General features: G+C 43.5%; 1 protein-coding gene across 9 annotated transcripts in view; it reads left to right on the plus strand.

Annotated features, from left to right (window-relative positions):
• Positions 1-20,525, plus strand: part of WWC1 (WW and C2 domain containing 1) — a 158,167-nt gene that overhangs the window by 70,933 nt on the left and 66,709 nt on the right. For 5 of the 9 annotated variants that reach the window (XM_004468558.5, XM_004468559.5, XM_071210970.1 and 2 more), the window contains exons 2-3: positions 4,371-4,480; positions 14,355-14,558. In XM_004468558.5, coding sequence (XP_004468615.1) covers positions 4,371-4,480; positions 14,355-14,558 — 314 coding nt within the window. Of the gene's footprint in view, positions 1-628; positions 719-3,914; positions 4,133-4,370; positions 4,481-14,354; positions 14,559-20,525 lie in introns of those variants that run through there. The other 4 variants (XM_058281939.2, XM_071210976.1, XM_071210973.1 and 1 more) reach the window with 4 other exon arrangements.

The raw sequence follows: 20,525 nt of genomic DNA on the forward strand, positions 1-20,525 counted from the left end.
GGGTGATCCCGGCACAACCTACCTGTCTCCAAGGCGACACATCCGGGCCCTTTTTTCCAGGAGGGCCGTTGCGAAACCTTTAGGAATGTTTGTGATCCTTCAGAGATTTGCAATTAAGAAGAGGCAGAACTAGTTCTCGCTGGGCGCCCTGCCCGCCCTCCCTCTCGCCCCTCTAGCATTTGGGTCATTTGATCTCCCGATTGGGGTTTTATTAAGCAGCTCAGCACAGGGAGGCTGGAAGCAGGGGCTGGACCCGGCTGGACTGGGGTGAATGGCTTCATCAGAGGTTGGGGGCCGGGAGCTCAAGGCAGGCCCCCAAGTTCTGGCCACATCTGAAAGGAGAGGACTTCCCAGCCCACATTCTTGGCACCTCCCAGAGGTGAAGCACTGCAGGCCAGAGAGGCAACCCGGGTTTTCCAGAGGGAGTGGTTTAAACTGACAATTCCTATCTCTTGAAGGATCTGTGCCTGGATATGGGGAGTGGGGGAGGGAGGCGGCAGGGAGGTGTACTTGTGTTTAAATCCTTACGCAGCTAAAAACACTTCTCTTCATCCCACTTCTCTGAATGACACGTCTCTGCACACTGAATAATTCATTTCCCTCTCAGCGTTTGTTCCAGAGAGAATCTTGCTGTCCAGATTTCTGGCAAGTTGCAAAGTCTTCCCATAGAAGCCGTTGTGGTTCCCATGGAAGAACACCTGGTCTGCCCTAAGTGGAGGTCAGGATCTCAGCCCTGTGGCTTTTCCCTCCTTCGTTGTCTCCAAGGGGACCCTGAATATAAAATCCGATGTCTTGGGGAGCGGATGTAGCTCAGTGGTTGAGTGTCTGCTTTCCCGGTCCGAGGTCTTGGGTTCAGTCCCCATTAACCTCTTTAAAAAAAAAATCCCAAGTCTTCCCTTCTCCCCTTGCCCCCTCCTTCTGACCTTCAGTCTTGCCTCACTCCTTTATTCCTGTTGGGTACAGCATCTATGTTTGCTGCAAGTGGGAATCAGCAATTCAGCCCCGGTCAGATGTCCACATGCCCGTTACTGATCACTGTTGCTAACCTTTATTTGAGCTCTGACTTCTTAACACCTGAGACTGGAATAATCAGAGGAGTAAATGGTTTGCTGGGATAGTGTTGGATTCTACATATTCCATTCCTGCCCTCTGCCCCCACCCCTCGCCCATCCCCAACCTCCCACACAGAGAGCTCAGTGAGTGGATGCAGTGATGATTTTGAAACATTTAATGGCTTTTTCATTAAGCAGCCAAGGATTATACAATTTTCTTGAATATCTGTGCACCAGGACACAAAAGAAGGAATCAACTACATGGAAGCTCAAGTGTCTTTTGCCTGCTTTAGTCTTCTTTCTGGTCCCTCTTCATTGTTTGTTCCTGTACCATAGCTCATTCTGTGTTCCAGATTGTTCAGAGACTCACCTGATCTTGTTGAGTTTTTATCAGCAAGCTAAGGCTTTGGAATCAAACAGTGGGGCTTCAGCTTACACCTCTGGCGGTTACTGACCACATCATACTGAGCATGTCTTCTTATCTGTAAAATGGATAGACAAGTTAAGAGTGCCCACCACCCAGTGAGGGTACGGGATATACATAACATGCTTGGATTTAGCCATTATTATATATTTTAATTACAATTAACTTATGGACAGTAGAGAGAAATGAGGTTTTTTTTTTTAAAGATAATTAAAATCTCATTAAAATCCCTGTACCCTTGTAATATTTTAGTGTGTTTCTTTCCAGTTGCTCTCTCTACAAACATGCTCATGCACACACACACACACACATTTTAAGCAAAACGTCATATTATAGCATTAGCCTGTAGCTTTTCTCCCACAACAGTGCTGTTTTTCTCAAAGTATATTGAGCTCATCCTTCCATATGAGCAAAATATAGAACACTACATCACTCTTTTTCATTCCTGCATATTGATTATGGCATTCACCCATTCCACAAGTATTCATTGAGTACCGGTTGTGCTGGGCCTAGGATTTCCATTGCTTAGATGTGCCATTTTTTAGAATGATTTAATTAATCCCCAGGGAAGAATTTTATAAGGCAGTGATCCATACAAAGATGCAGGCAGTTGTCGAGAGGTGGCATATCTTCTTGGTTTTCTGGGTTGCAAACAAGATTCATATCTCCGCAGCCAGGCTGACAGGTAGAGCTTCTCGGGGCAGAAGGCAGGGAAAGGAATGAGCTGGAAAGAAACATCTCGCTGTGGTGGTCAGAGCATACATACCCTCAGAACTCACTGTGGAGGGGTATGCCTGTGTGCAGAGCTTTTCTCCAGAGACCATTGCAAAAATTTTTGGATAAAGTGATTTTGGACAAGATTTGGCTCTTGGTCTGTGGTCTTCATTCTCTGTAAGAAAGAGCAAAAAAACTACTCAGAGCACTTGGAAGGAAGGGGAGGTGCCAAGGGAAGTAGCCTTTCTTGTCTGAAGTCTGGGCAGGGAGGGCCTGGTAGGCTGAAGGCAGCCTTATGCTGGTACTCCTAAATAGAAGCACTCTGAGCTGGTGTGAGGAAAGTTCCCATCACCCTCTTCTTCCCTGTTTTTTCCTCCTTTTACTCCAGGGTGGCCCTTTGTGGTGGCTTCAGGACACATATTGAAGATGTCAGCTTTTAAGAAAATCTAGGATGTCATTACACAACCAAGGCTTAGGAGATAGGCTGCCTTGGTTGCTTTGTCACTTTCCATCTATAAGATGTTGAGTACGTTACTTTATCTTCCTTAGCCTCAGTTTCCCCTTATGGGAAGTGGAGATACTACAAACTAATGTTTACATGAATGCTCATTCATACCAGGATCTGTGCTAAATAGTCTTAACGAACGGGAACTTGTCTAACCTAATCAACAATCTGGAGGGTTATAATTATCCCCATTTTACTGATGAAAATACTGAGGCTCAGTGAGGTTGTCGGTTGCTAAGGTCACACAGCTAGCAAATGATGCGTATTGAATTCTCACTTGATAGTTTTCTGTCTGTTGCCTGTCTGATATGCCCCTGGCTTCAACTCATGGAAGAAAGTAGTTTCTCACAGTAGGGCAGTAAATACTAACAGGAGTTTGGGGATTATCTATTCATTCAGTCAATAGATATTTTTTACAGCTTACCAGACCCTGAATGTACATATCGTATGTATATAGTGGTAGATAAGATACACCTGGTCCTATCCGCCATGGGCTATTGCAGTGTTTCTCCCCTATCATATATATATATATATATATATATATATATATATATATATATATATATATATAAAGTTTTGATTTGGAGTGAATTCAAGAGGGCAGGAGATGGTACAGTATAAGAGAGAGGATGATTTCCTATGGCTTGGGAGGAAGTTTCTGATCAGGAATCTGAGACGCTTTCCTGGTTATCTTCCTTCCTGTCCTGTTGTACCTTGGTTTGCCAATCTGTATAAAGGGCAGTGATGAGTAGCCTTCTGGGCTTCCAGAATTGGGAGAGAATAGGGAGCAGAAAATAGAGGAAGAAAACTAGAATATACATTTTAAGCAGAGGGAACAACGGGGAGAAACCTGAGTGGCTTCCTGGACGGGCAGCTCAAGCTATTTCCTTCATACCTTGCTTCCTGACTCCCCACGCTGGCCGAGCTACTCGACAAGTGGTTTGTGATGTGTTTGCCATTCTTGACCAAGCTTTTATTGGTTAGTTGGATGATTTGTTTGCTTGCTTGTTTGATTGACTGATTTAGCCACCAAGGCTGGTGATTGCTAGCTCTTCACTTAGAGGATGGTTATGACTAAGAGACCATTTGGGCCTGGATTTCTAGGGAAGGGCAGCCATGGGTACAGGCTTGGGAACCAGCTCAGGAGGCAAAGAAATGCTGCCTATTGGCTAAACTCACAGGGGCGGAACATCTGCTATTCTAGATGCTACAGTCAGTCAGCATTCCAAATGAGAATGGGCATGACAAGCATGGGAGTAGGGCCAGGATGAAGACTGGGGGTGCTGTGGGTGAGTGAGTTGCTTGTGGAGAAGCCAGAGCAGGCTAGAGGCCAAGTCAAGGAGCAAGAATTGCCCTCGGAGCCCTTTACTGCAAGCCCCTCAGTTAGAGATGCAGAAACAGAGGCCCGGAGAAGGAATTTACACAAGCCACTCTCAGGTTAGTGGCCAGGTTGGGACTGGGGCGCAGATTCCCTGCTTCCCTCCAGGGCCATCTGATCCTGCTGCCTCCGTCCTTCTGGCTTGCCCTGGACAGGGGGGACAGCCGAGCTGGAGTTGCAGAGCAAAGCGTCTGCATCCATAGGGCTGACACAGAGGAGCAGGGAGGAGAGGGAGACACAGCGAGTCGCCTTGGGGACTGTGGGCTGATGGAGTCTCTTTCTCCTCTCCCTTGCCAGGTACACCAAACCGCTCACCTTTGCCGACTGCATTAGTGATGAGCTGCCGCTAGGATGGGAAGAGGCGTATGACCCACAGGTCGGAGATTACTTCATAGACCACAACACCAGTAAGTTCCTGGCAGCCCTCCCTCCCCCCTCCTCCCTACCTCTCCTCTCTCCCCATCCCTCTACCTCAGCACCCACCCCCAAGTCTGGGAGAACTACCAGCAGGGACTCTTGAAGGCAGATTGTATCTTGTTTTATATAGATTGGGATAGAGATGAGGATGTAGCTGTCGCTGCATAATGTAGGCTCATATAAAAATAACAGGTTAGAAGGGTTTTAAATAGAACCTCAAATTCCTCCTTTCCACAACCCATCTCCCAATTTTACAGAGGCAACCGCTGCTTACAAGTCTTGTGTCTCGTTCCAGAGATTTCCTAATAGTGTGTGTTTCTTTTATATATATATATATATATTTCTGTGTGGATAGCTTTTTTTAAAAAAATTCAAGATTGATCTGTCACTGTCGCTGTCCTTGGCAGGTTGTGGTGGAGCAGCCAGAGCCCAGCGAGCCCCCAGCTGTGGTACCACCTGTGTCCACAGTGGGGAGAGGGTTGGTAGGGGCACACGTGGTTCTGGCTCATCATGTCTCACTTGGCCCACCCCCCATCCTGTATCGGTGATCCGCTTATCCTGATCCAGCATGCAGCTTCCTAGGACCTTTGTCCCTGGGACTGTGGCGGATGGATCGGTTGAAAAGGGGGAAGCTTGCTGTCCGATGGGTGGAGGAGCCCAGAGAGCAGGCCCGCCGCTGCAGGAGAGTTTCTAGAACCAGTGTGCACTCGTGGCCTAGGCTCTTCCTGTCCTCTGAAATTTGCTGCCCTATTTGTCCAAGGCTACAAAAGGAAAGAAGGTTTTTCTATCTCCCACTCACTCTTTTGAACTGTGGGAGTCTCTTTATCCTCTCAGGTGAGAGAAGAAGGGAATGGACTGGGAGGTGCCTGGCACAATGTGCAGGCTGTGCAGGGGTGTGGAATCCTAATCACCAGGTCCCTGAACGGCAGTGTTGCGTGCAGTCCTATCGACACTTGGTAGGCATTAGCTCATTCCGTCGTCCCAACTACCCCGCAGAGTGTCAGGATGCTTCTCCCTGTCTTATAAATGGAATTTAGAGGTAGTAATTGACTGCCCAAGACTCAGAGCTAAACTGTGGCAGAGCTGGTGCATTGGAGAAACAGAGCCCGCAGGATATATATGTGTGTATGTATGCCACTGTGAAGAGATTTGTTACAGGAATTGACTCATGCGACCATGGAGATTGGCGAGCCCAAATTCCTTCAGGCAGGCCCCAAGCTGGGAACTCTGATGAAGGTTTTCAGTGAATCTCTAGGAGAAGCTGGCTAGCTGAAGTAGAGATGGTAATTCTTCTTCCTGACTGCTGAAATCATCAGTTCTCCCTGTAAAGCCTTCATCCGATGGAAAGAGACTTCTCTCCTTGCTGAAGGCAGTCTCCGTTATAGGTGGTCGATGCAATCAGCCATAGATGCAGTCAGCGGGCTAATGATGTAATTCCCAAAAACCACCCAGTAACATCCAGGCCAGTGCTAGCTTGACCAAGCAGCTGGACACCATGACCTAGCCATGTGGACACATCTGGGCTTTGGACTGCTGCTGGGGAGCACTGAGTTGCGGTTCTCTGACCATGTCCCGCTCTGGGTTCCAGGAGCAGCCTGCCCACACTTCTGCTGTGCCCCTCATCACTCTGAATTATAACCGTTTACCTGTTGTTGCAAGTTCTTCTCGAGCAGTGACTCTGTTTAATTCATCTCTCTAGTCCCAGGCCTTTGCCAGGCAGGGCACATAGTAGGTGTGCACTTAACCTTCGCTAAATGGAAAAGAGCATACGTGCATGAATGCATGGCTCAGTGGCTGAATGAGCGACTGTTGTTGGCACCAAAGCATAGAAGAGTTTCTGAGAGACAGCTAATAGCGTTAATTGCATTGTTGGGGGTAGCAAGGTTTTTATTAGCACTCATGATTGCTTATTGGATAATGAGAAGTAAATATGCCTAATTGAGTGTGTATGGGGAATGAGGTTAATGCTTGGATGGCTGCATGGGATGCTGGGTTAAACACTGATGTACAGGAACCCTAATCAGTCCTTTCCTGTGTCTAATTGCTGAGTGCATCCCCCTCATTAAAATCTGATGGCAGGAGTGGTATTCTAAGGTGCTGCTGGGAGTTGCTGCAGAAACAGAAGGAAGGAAGGAGTAGCAGACAGTGACACATGTTTGTTCTTGACGGGCCAGTGCCGGAAATGGGGTATATGAGAGTGAGCATATGGGACCATATAAGATGAATCCTATCTGGTAACGACTGGTTTCCTTTTGGTTTGAGGCCTCATTGGAGGGCACTGCCTCTGTAGAATGGAGCCAGATTGCAAATACAGTGCAAATGCTGCCACGGAGGCCCAAGCATTCGGAGTCATGGGCTCAGACCAATCCTTTGTGTGTGCATTGCCCAGTGAAATGCTTCTCTTAAAGTGACTGGCACAATATAATTGAAATTAAACAACAAATTGCTCATAAATCCATTGCTCAACATTCATTCTTTCAACAAATATTTACCTCCTGTGTTCCAGGGAATGTTCTGGGCACTTGGAATACACGAGAGTCCAGAACTGCAAAGATCCTTGCCCTTAGTGAGCTTTCATTTTGGTAGAGGGGACAGACAATAAACAAAATAAATAAGTAATTGATATAGCATGTTAGAAAATGGTCAGTACTGTGGGGGCTCTGATGTGTTGAAATGTGTTTGAGGGCGGAGGGAGGGTGGTAATGGTGGCAGGTGACAATATTAAATATGGTCATCTGGAAAGAAGATATTATTGAGAAAATGATGTTTGACCTAAGACTTGAAGGAGATGAGAGATCATTTCAGGTAGAGAGGATACCTAGAGCAAGAGCCCTGAGATGGAATTACATTTAACTTGTTTAAGGGATGCAAGGAGACAAGTGTGCATATGGCAGAATGGGGCTGTGGGGAACAGGACTTCAGGCCAGAGAGCAGGATTTTGACTTTTACTATGCATGAGACGGGAGCCATTGGAGTGTCATGATCTGATGTAAAAGGAGCACTCTTAGCTGCTGTACTGAGAATAGACCTTGGTGGGGTGAGAGCAGAACAGCAGGGTAAGGGCAGAATTGTCCTGTGTGAGGAGACATTTGCAATGGTCCAGGTGACAGAGGGTGGTGCTCTGGATCAGGGCAGTAGCAGTGTAAGTGAGGAGAAGTGTTCAGATGCTGAATGTATTTTCAAGATAGAACCAATAGGATTTTCTGATAGATTGCATGGGGGGTGTGAAATGAAGAGGAAAGAATGACCCTCTTTTGTCCTGAGCATTGGGTAGGATGGAGTTGGCATTGATTGAAATGGAGAAAATGCAGGAAGAGTGTCTGAGATGGAAGAGTGAAAATTCATTTGGGCAAGTTGAGTTTGAGATGAGAGAGGAGATGTTATGTTGCTGGTCAGTTTGATATAGGAGTCCAGGGGAAAGAGATCTGGGCTGAAGATAATGTCTTTGGGAGTTGTTGACATCTAGATAGAATTTCAAGACATGAAGCTGGATGAGATCACCAAAGGAATAAAGACAGAGATGAGAAGAGCACCAAGGAATGAGCCATGGCATCTTTGGACAGTAAGAGGGTGGGGAAAAGAGGAAAAGGCAGCTGATAGCTGAGAAGGAGCAGTCAGAAGGGTAGGAGGAAAACCAAGAGTGTCTTAGAAACCACATGAAGGAAGCTTATCAAGATGGTGAGTCACCAACTGGCATGTCATATCACCACAAGGAAAAAAACCCTGATATACATAAAGATGTTCCCCTTATGTTATTTATTCATAATAACAAAAATATGGAAATAGGAACTCTGACAGTTTAAGTGTGAGGAGGACTGAGAATTAACCAATTGGTTTATCAACATGGATGACTCTGACTTTGAGTCAGCTTCAGAAGAGGGCTGGGGCAAAAACCTGCTTAGTGTGAGTCTAAAAGAAAATGGGAGGGAAGCGGATGTGGTTCAAATGATCGAACTTCTGCCTACCACATGGAAGGTCCCAGGTTCGGTGCCTGGTGCCTCTGAAAAAAAAAGGAAGACGAAGAGACACAACAAGTGCAAACAACGAGGAGGTGGGAAGAAATAAATAAAATAAAACCTTTAAAAAAAGGGAAGGGAGGTGTTAGAAACAGAAGAAATAAGAGCTCTTTCTAGGACATAACTGTTTACATTCTTTCAAATGTCAGAATTCCCACTGTTTACATACATCATGATTATATGGTTTTAGTCAGTGATCAAATTATGTGTTCTGCATTTTCTCTTAATGTTGTATCATGAATATTTGAGGGGTGCTACATAATCTTCATAGTTGTTGTTTTTAGTATATCAAATAAAGCACAATAATTTTTAACACAAAAGGAATGCATCACAATGTTCCCACTGTTGACCTTTTGGATTATCTCCATATTTTTGTTATTATGATTAAATAACATGAGGGGGGAATCTTTATGCATATTGAGGTTTTTTTCTTTGTGGTAATTTCCTGAAGATACATTTCCAAATATGGATTTATTAGGTCAAAGGTTTTAAACACTTTTGAGATTTTTGGTATATATTCCCCAGCTGATAAATATTTCCAAAGGATTGTATCAGTCTGTATTGCCACAACTAATAACTACAGTTTTCCCCACACCCTCAACAATATGGGGTTATTTCCATTTCTTTTCATTTTTGCTAAATTTATAGTTCTAAAATTTTTTTTTCATTGTTTTTCATTGGCATTCCTGTGCACAGTAGCAAGGTTGAATGTTTTCCAGATGTTTGGCTGTTTTTAAAGACAGTTGCTTTTTTGGTTGATAAAACTCTTAGGGGAAAAAAACTCTTGGAAAATATAGTATTGTACCAGATGTGTGGGTGTGTGGTGAGCAGGTGTGTGGCATTTATAGGAGGTGGGGTGTGGAATGTGTACAGAGTGTGGTGGACCTGTGTGCTGTCTGGAGAATGTGTGTGGAATGTATTTGTGGGTATTGGTTTGGATTATATGGAGGGGGTGGGGGTCAGGGCAGTGAGAAATGGTTCTCAACAATGTCTGTGCTAAATCAGCTAAAAATGTTGAAAGTATTGCCTTTGGGGAAGTGAGCCCAGGGAGTAAGGGATAGGGGAGTGATGTTTTGTATAGTAAACTTCACAATATGCTGAACTAATGAACTATGGCCCGTGAATAACTTGAATACAAATGAGAAAAAAGTTGGCCAAGATGTCCTGTAGGATCCTGCTCCGGTATAAAATTATCTATTTTGTCAAGATGGATTTGAGAAAGGGTAACATCTGCAGAAGGGCCAGCCTGTGGTATGGCCCCTCAGTGTCACTGATAGCACTTTAACACAGTACTTTAGAGCCACCTAGGGAGAATTTTTAAAAGCTCGATGCTTCTCAACAAATGCTGCTGGTACAACTGTATCCATGTGGGGGAAAAAAAACAAAAAAGAAAAGAAAAAAAAAACCACGCCACTCCTACCCCTTCCTCACATCATACACAAAAGTAAACTACAGACCTAAACATAAAAGCTAAAATTGTAAAACTTCTAGAAGAAAATCTTCAAGATTTTAGGGTAAGCAAAGAGTTTTCTGATAAAACACAAAAAAGAAAAAATAGATAAGTTGGGCTTCATCAAATTAAGAAGTCTTTTCCTCAAAAAATAACATTAAGAAACTGAAAAGGTAAGCCACAGGTATTATAACTTAATATCAAGAAGATAAAAAAAAAACATAGGTGGAAGGTAGGTATTTCACCAAAGAAAGACATACAAATGGGCCAATAAATACATAAACGTATGCTTAACATCATCAGTCATCTGGGAAATGCAAATTAAAACTACAACAAGATACCACTGTATACCCACTATAATGATCAAAAAGAAAGAGCCTGAGAATACTATTGGTGGCGCTGTGGTGCAGCTGGAGCTCCAGCACACTGCTGGTGGGAATGTGGAATGGTAGAATCATTTTGGAAAACAGTTTGCCACTTTCTTATAAAATTAAACATATATTTAAACATTAAACATATATGTAAATACAGCCCAGCAATTCCATCCATAGGTATTTCTCCCAAGAGAAATGAAAACTTTTTATCCACACAAACACTTGTGCGTATATGTTCATTGCAGCTTTAGTCACCATCAAAACTGGAAACAACCTAAAGATTTATTTAGTAAGTGAATTGTGATATATTCATACAATAGAATATTAGGCAGCAATAAAAAGAAATAGACAGCTCCAACAAGAACAACATAAATGCATCTCAAAAACCTTATGCTGAGAGAAGGAAGACAAACACAAAAGAAAAACACTGCACAATTCCATTTTTAGATATTCTAAAACAGGCAAAATGGACGGGCATGGAGGGTATTGAGTAGGAGAGGGTAGGAGGGATCATTTGAGTGAAGGAAATATTCTACATATAGATTTGATAGTAGATTATGCAGTATACATTTTTTAAAACATTGAACTATACACTTTAAAAGGCTGCATTTTATTGTATTAATATTTACAGAAATCATGTCTTAATAAAGGTGATATGAACAAAATATTGATGCCCAGATCATACTTTAATCAAATTGAAATCTCTGGGGTAATTCAGATGTGCAGCCATGCTGAGAACCAGTGTTATAGTATGGATTGCGTGTCGTGGCTGTTTATGTGTCTGTCCATCCATCTGTGCCATAAAGGGGAGCATAGGTCACCAAAAATGGTGGCTAAGCCACCTAGTTTGCCAGGGCTTCAGTGAAGGCTGTCACAGTCTTCTGTTTTCCAAGGAGCAGGGCCTCAGCCGACCAAGGGCTCCACTCCCAGACTAAAGCCAGAGCCCCGTGGGAGGGCACGTGTCCAGGTCTCAGTATTTCAGCTACTGGTGCTCAGGCCCACACCTGCCTGCTTCAGTGACTCTTCAGCCTACCTGTGTAGTCACCTCTTAGACCAGTGGCGCTCAGCTTTGGCAGCATATTGGAATCATTTGGGAAGCTTCAAAAATTGCCATTCCCTTGTTCCCACACCCAGAGACTCTTTTTAATTGGCTCGGGGGGTGGAGCCTGGGCATGGGGGTTTTTAAAGGCTCCTCAGGTTATTCTGTTGTGCAGCCAGGGGTTCTCAGCCATGACTGCATGTCAGAGTTGTCACCTGGGCAAGCTTTTTTTAGGTTTTAATTTTGTGTGTGTGTTTTAATACATTTTATTTTACTTTATTTTAAATAACACTTTTTTTTTAAATTAAAGTTATTAGATCACATAGAACATTATCTTAAAAATATGTAAGTGGGCAAGTTTTTAAAACGATAAATGCCTGGGCCCCACTCCTGGAAATTCTGATTTATATGTTCTGGGGCAGAGCTCCAGTATTTATTTTTTGTTTCTTTGTTTCTGTTTTAGGGGGGTTTTTTCCTTTCAGTCTCCCACACCTGATTGTAGTGTTCAACCTGGTCCTGAAATCACTGCATGAGACTGTGACATTTTTCTTTTTTAATGAAAACAATTTTGTTGAAAATATGAGGGAACAAGCGTGTTCATGGGCTGTTTGTGAGAACAGAAAACGACAGTGGTAATTTGGTGGTGTCTGTTAACGTTTTAAATCTTATAATCTAACCCAGTAGTTTTGTTTGTTTGCTTGTTTTTAAGAAATCTACCTGACTGAATCAATAGCACAAGTTCATAAAAGTATGTGTTCAAGAATGCTCACATGGCACCATTGATTTGGGGTAGCAAAGAAACTGAAGATAATCCAAATATTCCTTTTAGAGGCTTGGTTAAATAAGTCACAATACCAGGAATACCAGGCAGCCATTTAAAAGATAGAGGCAAGTTGCAGACCCATATCCATGACGTGGTCCATTTGCATTAACAATAAGTTTGTATGTATAAACAGATTTCTGTATACTCAGGGAAATATCTGTTAGTGTGCCTAATTCCTAATAATTACCTCCTAATAGTTACCTAATTGAGGTAACTATTAGCAATTAGACTAGAGGGATGGAAACTCTAATCTCTTATTTTATAAATTCTAATGGTTGAGGTATGGGACTTTCTCTTTCCCTTTTTTGGGGGATGGTGGTGGGGTATTTTTCAATGAAAAATCAAACTTAAAAAAGTTACAAACTTTAGAAAGCATCGCTGAGCTGCTGCTCTGTGGCTGGAGGTGGTTGGGTGGCTGCTGCCTGAGGGGCCCCAGAGCCCTTCAGCCTGGCTTTTGTGAGGGATTGAAACAATTTTATGGCCCCTGTCTACAATCTTCAGACATTTTCTTTCCCAGAAGAAGAGCTTGAATAAATGCTATTTTTAAACAATTGAAGACCTCACCTTTGCCAATAGTTTTGGTTTTACTTCCACCGTTATTTGTTTACTTTACCTGGGCATAAGTGCATTACAGCTTCCTGAGAACAGTGAGGCAGGGACAGAGAGTCAGGGAGAGTGATTTCCTTGAACAAATACAGAAGTCGGTTCAGAGAGGTTAAGTGGACAGCCCACTGTAACACGGCATTATTGGAAGAGCCGCAATGAGAAATGGAGTGAGAACTTGGTTCATGCTCTTCTTTCTTTCATTGAAGGTGCTCATTTGGGCCTCACTCAGGAGGAATGAGAGAGAAAGGTTCCAGGTCAAGGAACCACAAACTCAAATGACCACAGGGTCCAGATACATGACATAAATGAATGAAACAGACCACTTATTGATGAAATGCAGTGCTGATGTCTGTGGCAAATTGGTTCACATTTCCAGGCAGTTGGACTCAAGGTGGCCAGAACTTATAAATGATTAAGAAAATTCAGAAATCAAGATTTTAATGTATAATTTTCCCTATCTTTACATATCACTAATCTGTTCATTATTAATAAAAACACTTGGGGCTAAGGAAAGTCTGTCTGCAGGCTGCGTTCACCACATGGCCATAATGGTTTAACTTCTGGCTTGTCAATTACCTCTAACCCCACCTGCTGACTGGGAGGTGCCCAAGGAGTTGACAGTCCAGGGACATTGATTCTTTGACATTGCGTTGTTTTATTTTTTCTTCAGATTATTATTATATATGGTCACTGTACCCATAATTGGGGAAAAATGAAAAAGAATGATGATTCTGATACACTGATGAGCCTTGAAGATATCATGTTAAATGAAATAAGCCAGACACACAAAAAATATTCTATGATTTCATTTATGTGAAATACCTAGAATAAAAAGATTTCATAGAGACAGATAATGGATTATGAATTACTAAGGGTAGAGAGGAGAGGTTATTGCTCATGGGTACAGAGTTCCTATTTGAGGTGATGAAAAGTTGGGGTAATGGATGTTAGTGATAACAGTACAAGATTGTGAATGTGATTAAAGAGTGAAGAAAAAATAATCTACCACCCAGAGATAACTACTGTTGATATTTTGCTAAATTTCATCCCAGTTATTTTTGAGAATGTACAAATTTATTTTCATTTGTTTAACAAAGTTATTTATGCAGTTTTTCACCCTGCATTTTTACTCAATACTATATTATAAAAACCTTTCCATTTTATTGCTTTTTCTTCAAAGACATTCTATTTCATGGCTACGTAAGACTGAAACATTAGTTATTTCACTTTTTTTTTTTTTTTTTTGCCAAAACAGATGACCTGGAACATCTATCAATATGCTTGGGCCTTTCTGCCAAGATTAGAACTCAAATCTGGTCTTTCTGGCTGTTGTTTGGCAGAGATTGATTTGGAGCTTATAAATTGATCATGGTTTAGTTTTGTTTGCTTAATCCAAATGGAGAGTCTCTGTTGTTTAATACGTGATTTTAACCCAGTCACATTTACTGTGATTTTCTATTTATCAAATTTTTGCTTTTGGGTAATGGAGTCCATAGACCACCACTCCAACAGATACTTGTGAGGTGCTGACTCAAGGTCTCTGGGATCTATTCTAGAAACCACGCAGATTGAGGATCCCCGGGTACAATGGCGGCGGGAACAGGAGCACATGCTGAAGGATTACCTGGTGGTAGCCCAGGAGGCCCTGAGTGCACAAAAGGAGATCTACCAGGTGAAGCAGCAGCGCCTGGAGCTCGCACAGCAGGAGTATCAGCAACTGCATGCCGTCTGGGAGCACAAGCTGGGCTCCCAGGTCAGCTGTGAGTACCTCCCATCACCAGCACCACTACCGTCACCTCTTTTGGGAGGAGGGAATGGCCACACTGAGTACTGCCAATATTGCTTCTCAAACCTGCCCATTTTCCTCTCCACCTCCCCTCTAAACTGCCATCCCCTCTACTATTGGTCCTGCAGTGATTCGTTTGCCACACAGCGTCAAAGCAATCATCTCACAATGCCAGCCAGATGGCATAGCCTTTTGTTTAAAACTCTTCAGTGGCTTCTCAATGCTCTTTCTGTGGCCTGCACAAGCTGAAGTGATCGAACCTTTGCTTCCCCCTTCTGCCTCATGGGGGTCTCACTCACGAGGCCCAGCCCCACCGTTGTGTTCCTCTGGCATGCCCTGCCCTTTTCCAGCACAGCACCTCTCTGTATCTGCTCTTCTTTCTTCCTACAATTGTTTTCCTGTTGATCCATTTGCATGGCTGTGGTCTTTTCGTTCTTCAAGTCTCAAGCTTCAGGCCATCTCTGAGAAACTTTCTTCGGACAACTCTATCACCAGCCTCTCTTCCCCCACATTAGCCTCTCTCATGCCCTCTGTTTCTTTTCTTCGTAGCCCATATCATAGTATCCCTGTTTATTTGTTAAATGATATTTCCTGGCTTTCTTCTTCACCCTTGTACCTACGGATGAGAACAAGCTTTCCAGAGCCCCCCATTCCTATATTCCCAGGGTAATGGGGTGCCTGGTCAGTAGTTGTTACCAAACCCATTGACCTTTTCTGATGTGTTGGTTCTTTTTGTGTGTGTCTTTTACCATTATTTCTAGTAACCAATTCTTTCCTATGTCTATTGAGTACTTCCCACATGCCAGGCAATCTGCTAAGCTCTGATTATGTTATATTAGTTCGTCTTCACAACAGTTCTTTGGGAGCAAATGCTCTTATTCACCCCCTTTAACAGGTATGGAAGCTGAAGCTTAGAGAAGATCAATAGCATGTCCAGGGTCTTACAGCTGGTGAATGGGAGGGGTAAGATGCAAACCCAACTCTGTCTGCTCCCCTCTCCCTCATCATTTTTAAGAAGGGCCAGGGGACCAGCACAAGACCATGGTGGAAGGGTGGCTGTAGCTTGGTTGAGTCACCACACTCCTGTGTGAAGCCCTCACTTTGAGAAGTTCAGTCTGCCAGCAGGACAGGGGGTTGCTTGTTGTTCCATCCCTGCCCTTTCCTTGGCAACTTAGGAAAAACCCCAGTATCCCAGGGGCTCTGGAAAAGAACTGCATTACGTTCATTGCTGTTTCTGCGAATCAGTGTTCTAGAAGCTGTCAAGAGAGTTTTAGTAGGTCATCCTTACCACAGCTCTGGAAGGGAGATGTTATTGTCCCTATTAAAACTCAGGCTCAAAGAGGTAACGTGCCTGAACTCCCACATTCTGACAAAGTGACCCAAGAAACAAGCTCTATTGGGGATCGGGTATTTACATGAAACCAAAGTATCACCCCAGAAATCACTTATTAATTTCAAAGGGTAAAATGTACATTTACATTGGTCAGATCTGTAATCACCACCATACATTGTGTCTTAAAATTAACATCAGCAATAATGAGATGAACTGACCTCAAGTGCCTTCTGAGGCGATGCAATGAAAGTATCATGTAAGATTCTTGACAAAATTTAATCTGTATATAATCATGATGCAACAAGATAAATACATAATGTAGCATATTTCACAAGATAATTGGCCTGAACTCTTTAAAAGGAAAAAAAAAAGGGAGGTGGTGGGGGAAACTGTTATGGATGAAAAATGGGGAAAAAAAAAAAAAAGCCTAAGCAGGCCTAACAATCAAATGAATTGTTTTCACCTTAATTAGATCCTGGTTTGGAAAGGGAAATAGCCATAAAAGACTTTCTCAAGACAATCGGAGAATTCTCTTAGGTGTGATGAATGGCATTGTGGTTATGTAGGAAAATGTCCCGCTTCTTAGAAGATAAATGCTTCAGGACCTAGGGGGTGAAGCAATTTCATGTCTACAACTTAATTCTAGAAGAGATTCAGGGGAAAAGGAAAAGAGAAATGGAAAGAAGAAAACGTGGTGCCAAGCCAAGTAAGCAGCCGAGCAGCTGTCGATGAGCACAGTCAGGGCTTTGAGTGTGGTGCGGATTTGTCTTTTACCACCACTTCTAATGACCACTCACTGAGTTCATTGAGGGCTTGCTATGAACCAGGAGCCCTGCTGAGGGAGAGAATGGAGTGTGAGAGGATAGAACAAATGTAGGGAAATGTTAAAAACTGGTGAATCTAGGTGAAAGGTATGTGAATTTACCTTTATACCAAAATTTTCTGTGAATATAAGTTTTTCAAAATAAAAAGGGAAAGAACTTGTGTCATTGATAAAAGGCAGTAGTCACCAGAGGTTCTGAGGGGAGGGAGAGGGAAGAATAGGTATAATATGGGGGCATCTTTGGGACATTGGAATTATCCTTCATTACTTAGCAATGATGGATAGGCTTTATACATTTTGTCACAACCTATAAAATTGTATGGTGCAAAATGTAAACCGAAATGTAAACTATAGACCAGGGGGAGTAGCAGTACATCAATATGTGTTCATCATTTGTAACAAATGACCTCACAAATGAAAGATGTTGTTAGTGGGGGAAAGTGAGTGAGGGGGAGGGGGTATATGGAAATCCCCTATATTTTCAATGTAACATTTATGTAATCTAAAGCTTCTTTAAAAATAGAAAAAGTCAGGGGGAAATAAAAAAAGAATCAAACTGCAGGAACACAGCATTCCCATGGAGAAGCATGATTGTGGGATAGTGACAGTCTTTGGACTCTCAAGGCCTGGGATCACATCTTGGTTCCAGAATCACTGTGCGCTCTTGAGGAAAGTACTTCACCTCTTTCAGTCTCAGTATCCTTCAGTTTAAAAATGGAAATGTTAATAGTACTTTCATATCAGCAGTCTGTGTTTCTCCACCTTGGCTTTATCGACATTTTGGATGTGGTCATTCTCTGTGGTGGCCATCCTGTGCCTTTTAGGATGTGAGCGGCATCCCTGGCCCCTCCCCACCAGATGCCAGTAGCACCTCCCTCCCCCAAACGTGACAACCAGAAATGTCTCCAGACATTGCCCAACGAACATGCCCTTGGAACCAAAATCTCCCCCCATTGAGAACTGCTTGTCTGGATGTATGCATGTAGCACAATTGCCTTAAAACATTTTAATGGTTCAATAAATACTCTTTTTCTAGGAAGTATATTAGCATAATGGTTTATTTTTTTATTTTTTTATTTAATTACCTTTTTTTAAAAAAAGATACATTTATCACAAACAAAGTTACATTAAAAAATATAAGAGATTCCCATATACCCCACACCCCACCCCACTCCTCCCACATCAACAACCTCTTTCATCATTGTGTCACATCCATTGCATTTGGGGACTACATTTTGGAGCACTGGTGCACTGCATGGATTATAGTTTACATTTTAGTTTACAGTCTCCCCCAGTACATACAGTGGGTTATGGCAGGATATATAATGTCCAGCTTCTGTCCCTGCAATATCATTTAGGACAACTCCAAGTCCCCAAAATGCCCCCACATCACATCTCTTCTTCCCTCTCTCTGCCCTCAGCAACTCCCATGGCCACTGTCTCCACATCAATGCTACAATTTCTTCCATTGCTAGTTCACAATAGTTCTATAGTAGAACCCCAGTAAGTCCACTCTAATCCATATTTTATTCTTCTATCCTGTGGACCCTGGAATGGTGATGCTCACTCCACTTCTATAGTGAGAGGGGGCTTAGAGCCCACATGGTTGATGGATGCAATTCTCCTGCTTGGAGTTGTAGGCAGTCTCGGTTCCCTGGTGAAGTGGTTGACTATCTTCACCTCCCTGTTAACTGACCTGGGTAAGTCCAATGAACTGGACGTAGGAGTTGCAACTCTGCTGAGGCTCAGGGCCCAGCTGGCGCATGGTCAGTCCAGAAATTCAAGTCTCCTGAGCATACACCAACCCCAGCGCCAACCACAGGTTCAGTGAAAGTGACAGAAGAGGCATGTGTAGAAAGGTCACATCTGAGTCCAACTCCATCACACTCAGGAGCACAAATTCCAAAGTAGGGCCCACTGGCAAGTCACTGAACTTCAAAGCCATCTGCCATGACTGTAGAACATGTGTGTCTCCGTAACGTTGGCATAATGTTTTAAGAGTGTGTGCTCTGGAGCCAGACTGTCCGAGTTCAAATCTAGTATATAAGCACCTTACTAGCTGTGTAACCCCACTTCTCTGTTTCTTAGCTACTTCATCACTAAAACTGACCGTATAGTGGTATCAACCTTACAGGAGTATTATGGGGTTTAAATTAGTTAACAGATATAAAGTACTTAGAAAAGCATTTGCTATATTCTTAAGCTCTCAATAAATAACTATCATTGTTATTAATTTACTGGCAATATTAATGGCAAAGATTTTTCAGAAGAGCACTGGGACAGGTAAGAGCAAGTACATGATCAAAGGTAGGAAATAAATCAGGAAGTTGATCAGTCCTGTCTTATGACTCCCAGTTGCTCCCAAGAGCTCCCCAGACTCAACTCTTCCTTCTGAAAGGACTGGAGTCATCTCAGGAAACTGGCTCTGAGAGTTGCACCAGCCAGGGCCGGGGGAGGGCATAAGGCGGGCAAGTCCCCAGCCCAGCCATCTCAATTAAAAGGGGCGTGGCCCAAGCCTCTTGATGATTCTTCCTTAGGGTTTTTTGAGGCAGGTTTGCCTTCCAAGTTGAGCTCTCTGATGGTGACAGACTGGTGAGGCCACATGCTTCACCTCTAATCTGGACGACCTGTCAGGGCTTGTGAGGACTCTGCCGGCTGGCCTTGGCTGCTGTGGGGCCAGGTCGCAGGTGGAGCCCTGCCCCGGGGATGGAGACTTTGTTGTCAACTCTCTGGTACAATCTCCGGCTCTGTGGGGAAGAAGGGAATGAACATTTCATGTGCACCTGTTACATGCCCATGGGGCCACATGCTAGAGTCCAGACACTCTGCATACATTATGTAGAGACTCCCCCCTTCCCCATACAAACACAGTCCTGCCAGATTGTTCCCAGGTTACACATAGGGAAACTGAGGTCCAGAGAGGGGAAGTCGCTTCCTCGAGGTCACACTGGTAAGAAGTTGGGGAAGTGGCCTTTGTAGCCAGGTCTATGTGGCCTCAAAACCAGTTCTCTTAATTTCATCCAGGCAGACCATCAAATGCTAAAGGTCTTGTTCTACACTTGGATCCTCCCATGCTCTAAAGAAAAAGGATGCAGGAGAGCCAGGTAATTTGGGACCTCACCATGCTCCTTCTCCATTCTAGGCCTTGGTTTCCCATTTGAGAAATAAAATCGTGAGGAGCCACACAGGTAAAAATGCCAGTTGAACCAGTCACCTAATTTAACTTGCTCCTGAAACTATGAAAATACCAGGGAAGAGATGAGATTTTTTTTTTTTAAAAGGCGTCAGTGCACAAGGACAGGAAAAACTGGAGAGGAAAGAGAAGCAGTAAACTTTGGAAGCTGGAAAGCTGATGGACAGGTAGCAACCTATTCAGGAAAACAGAACAAGGCCTGATAACGAGGAACACTGACAGGCCTGTGGTCTGCAGAGAGGATTTACAAGAGCCTTTAGCCCTTGGAAAGCGGGGTTGAAATGGGCAGGTCTCAAATAAGGAAGCTCAGAGGAAGGTTGTTTGGAGGGCATGTTGTTATGTTATTTATGGTCACCTGCAGGGCAGGGGCCTCACCCAGGGTTTGGTTGGGATGTCCAGACGAGTGTTGCCACACACACCATGCGAGCAGGGAAAGTTTTATTACCTACATAAGGGAGGTCTCTGGGGAGAACAGGTTCAGCCTCTTGAGCAGGAACCAATGGCTTGGGAGAGCAAATGAAGGAGACTGACCTGGGTTATTATTAGAGAGTGGGACTGCATGAGAGTCACCGTACGTGGGCAGGGGCTTATG

The sequence above is a fragment of the Dasypus novemcinctus genome, chromosome 2 (genome assembly GCF_030445035.2).
Source record: "Dasypus novemcinctus isolate mDasNov1 chromosome 2, mDasNov1.1.hap2, whole genome shotgun sequence".
Taxonomy (NCBI): Eukaryota; Metazoa; Chordata; class Mammalia; order Cingulata; family Dasypodidae; genus Dasypus; species Dasypus novemcinctus.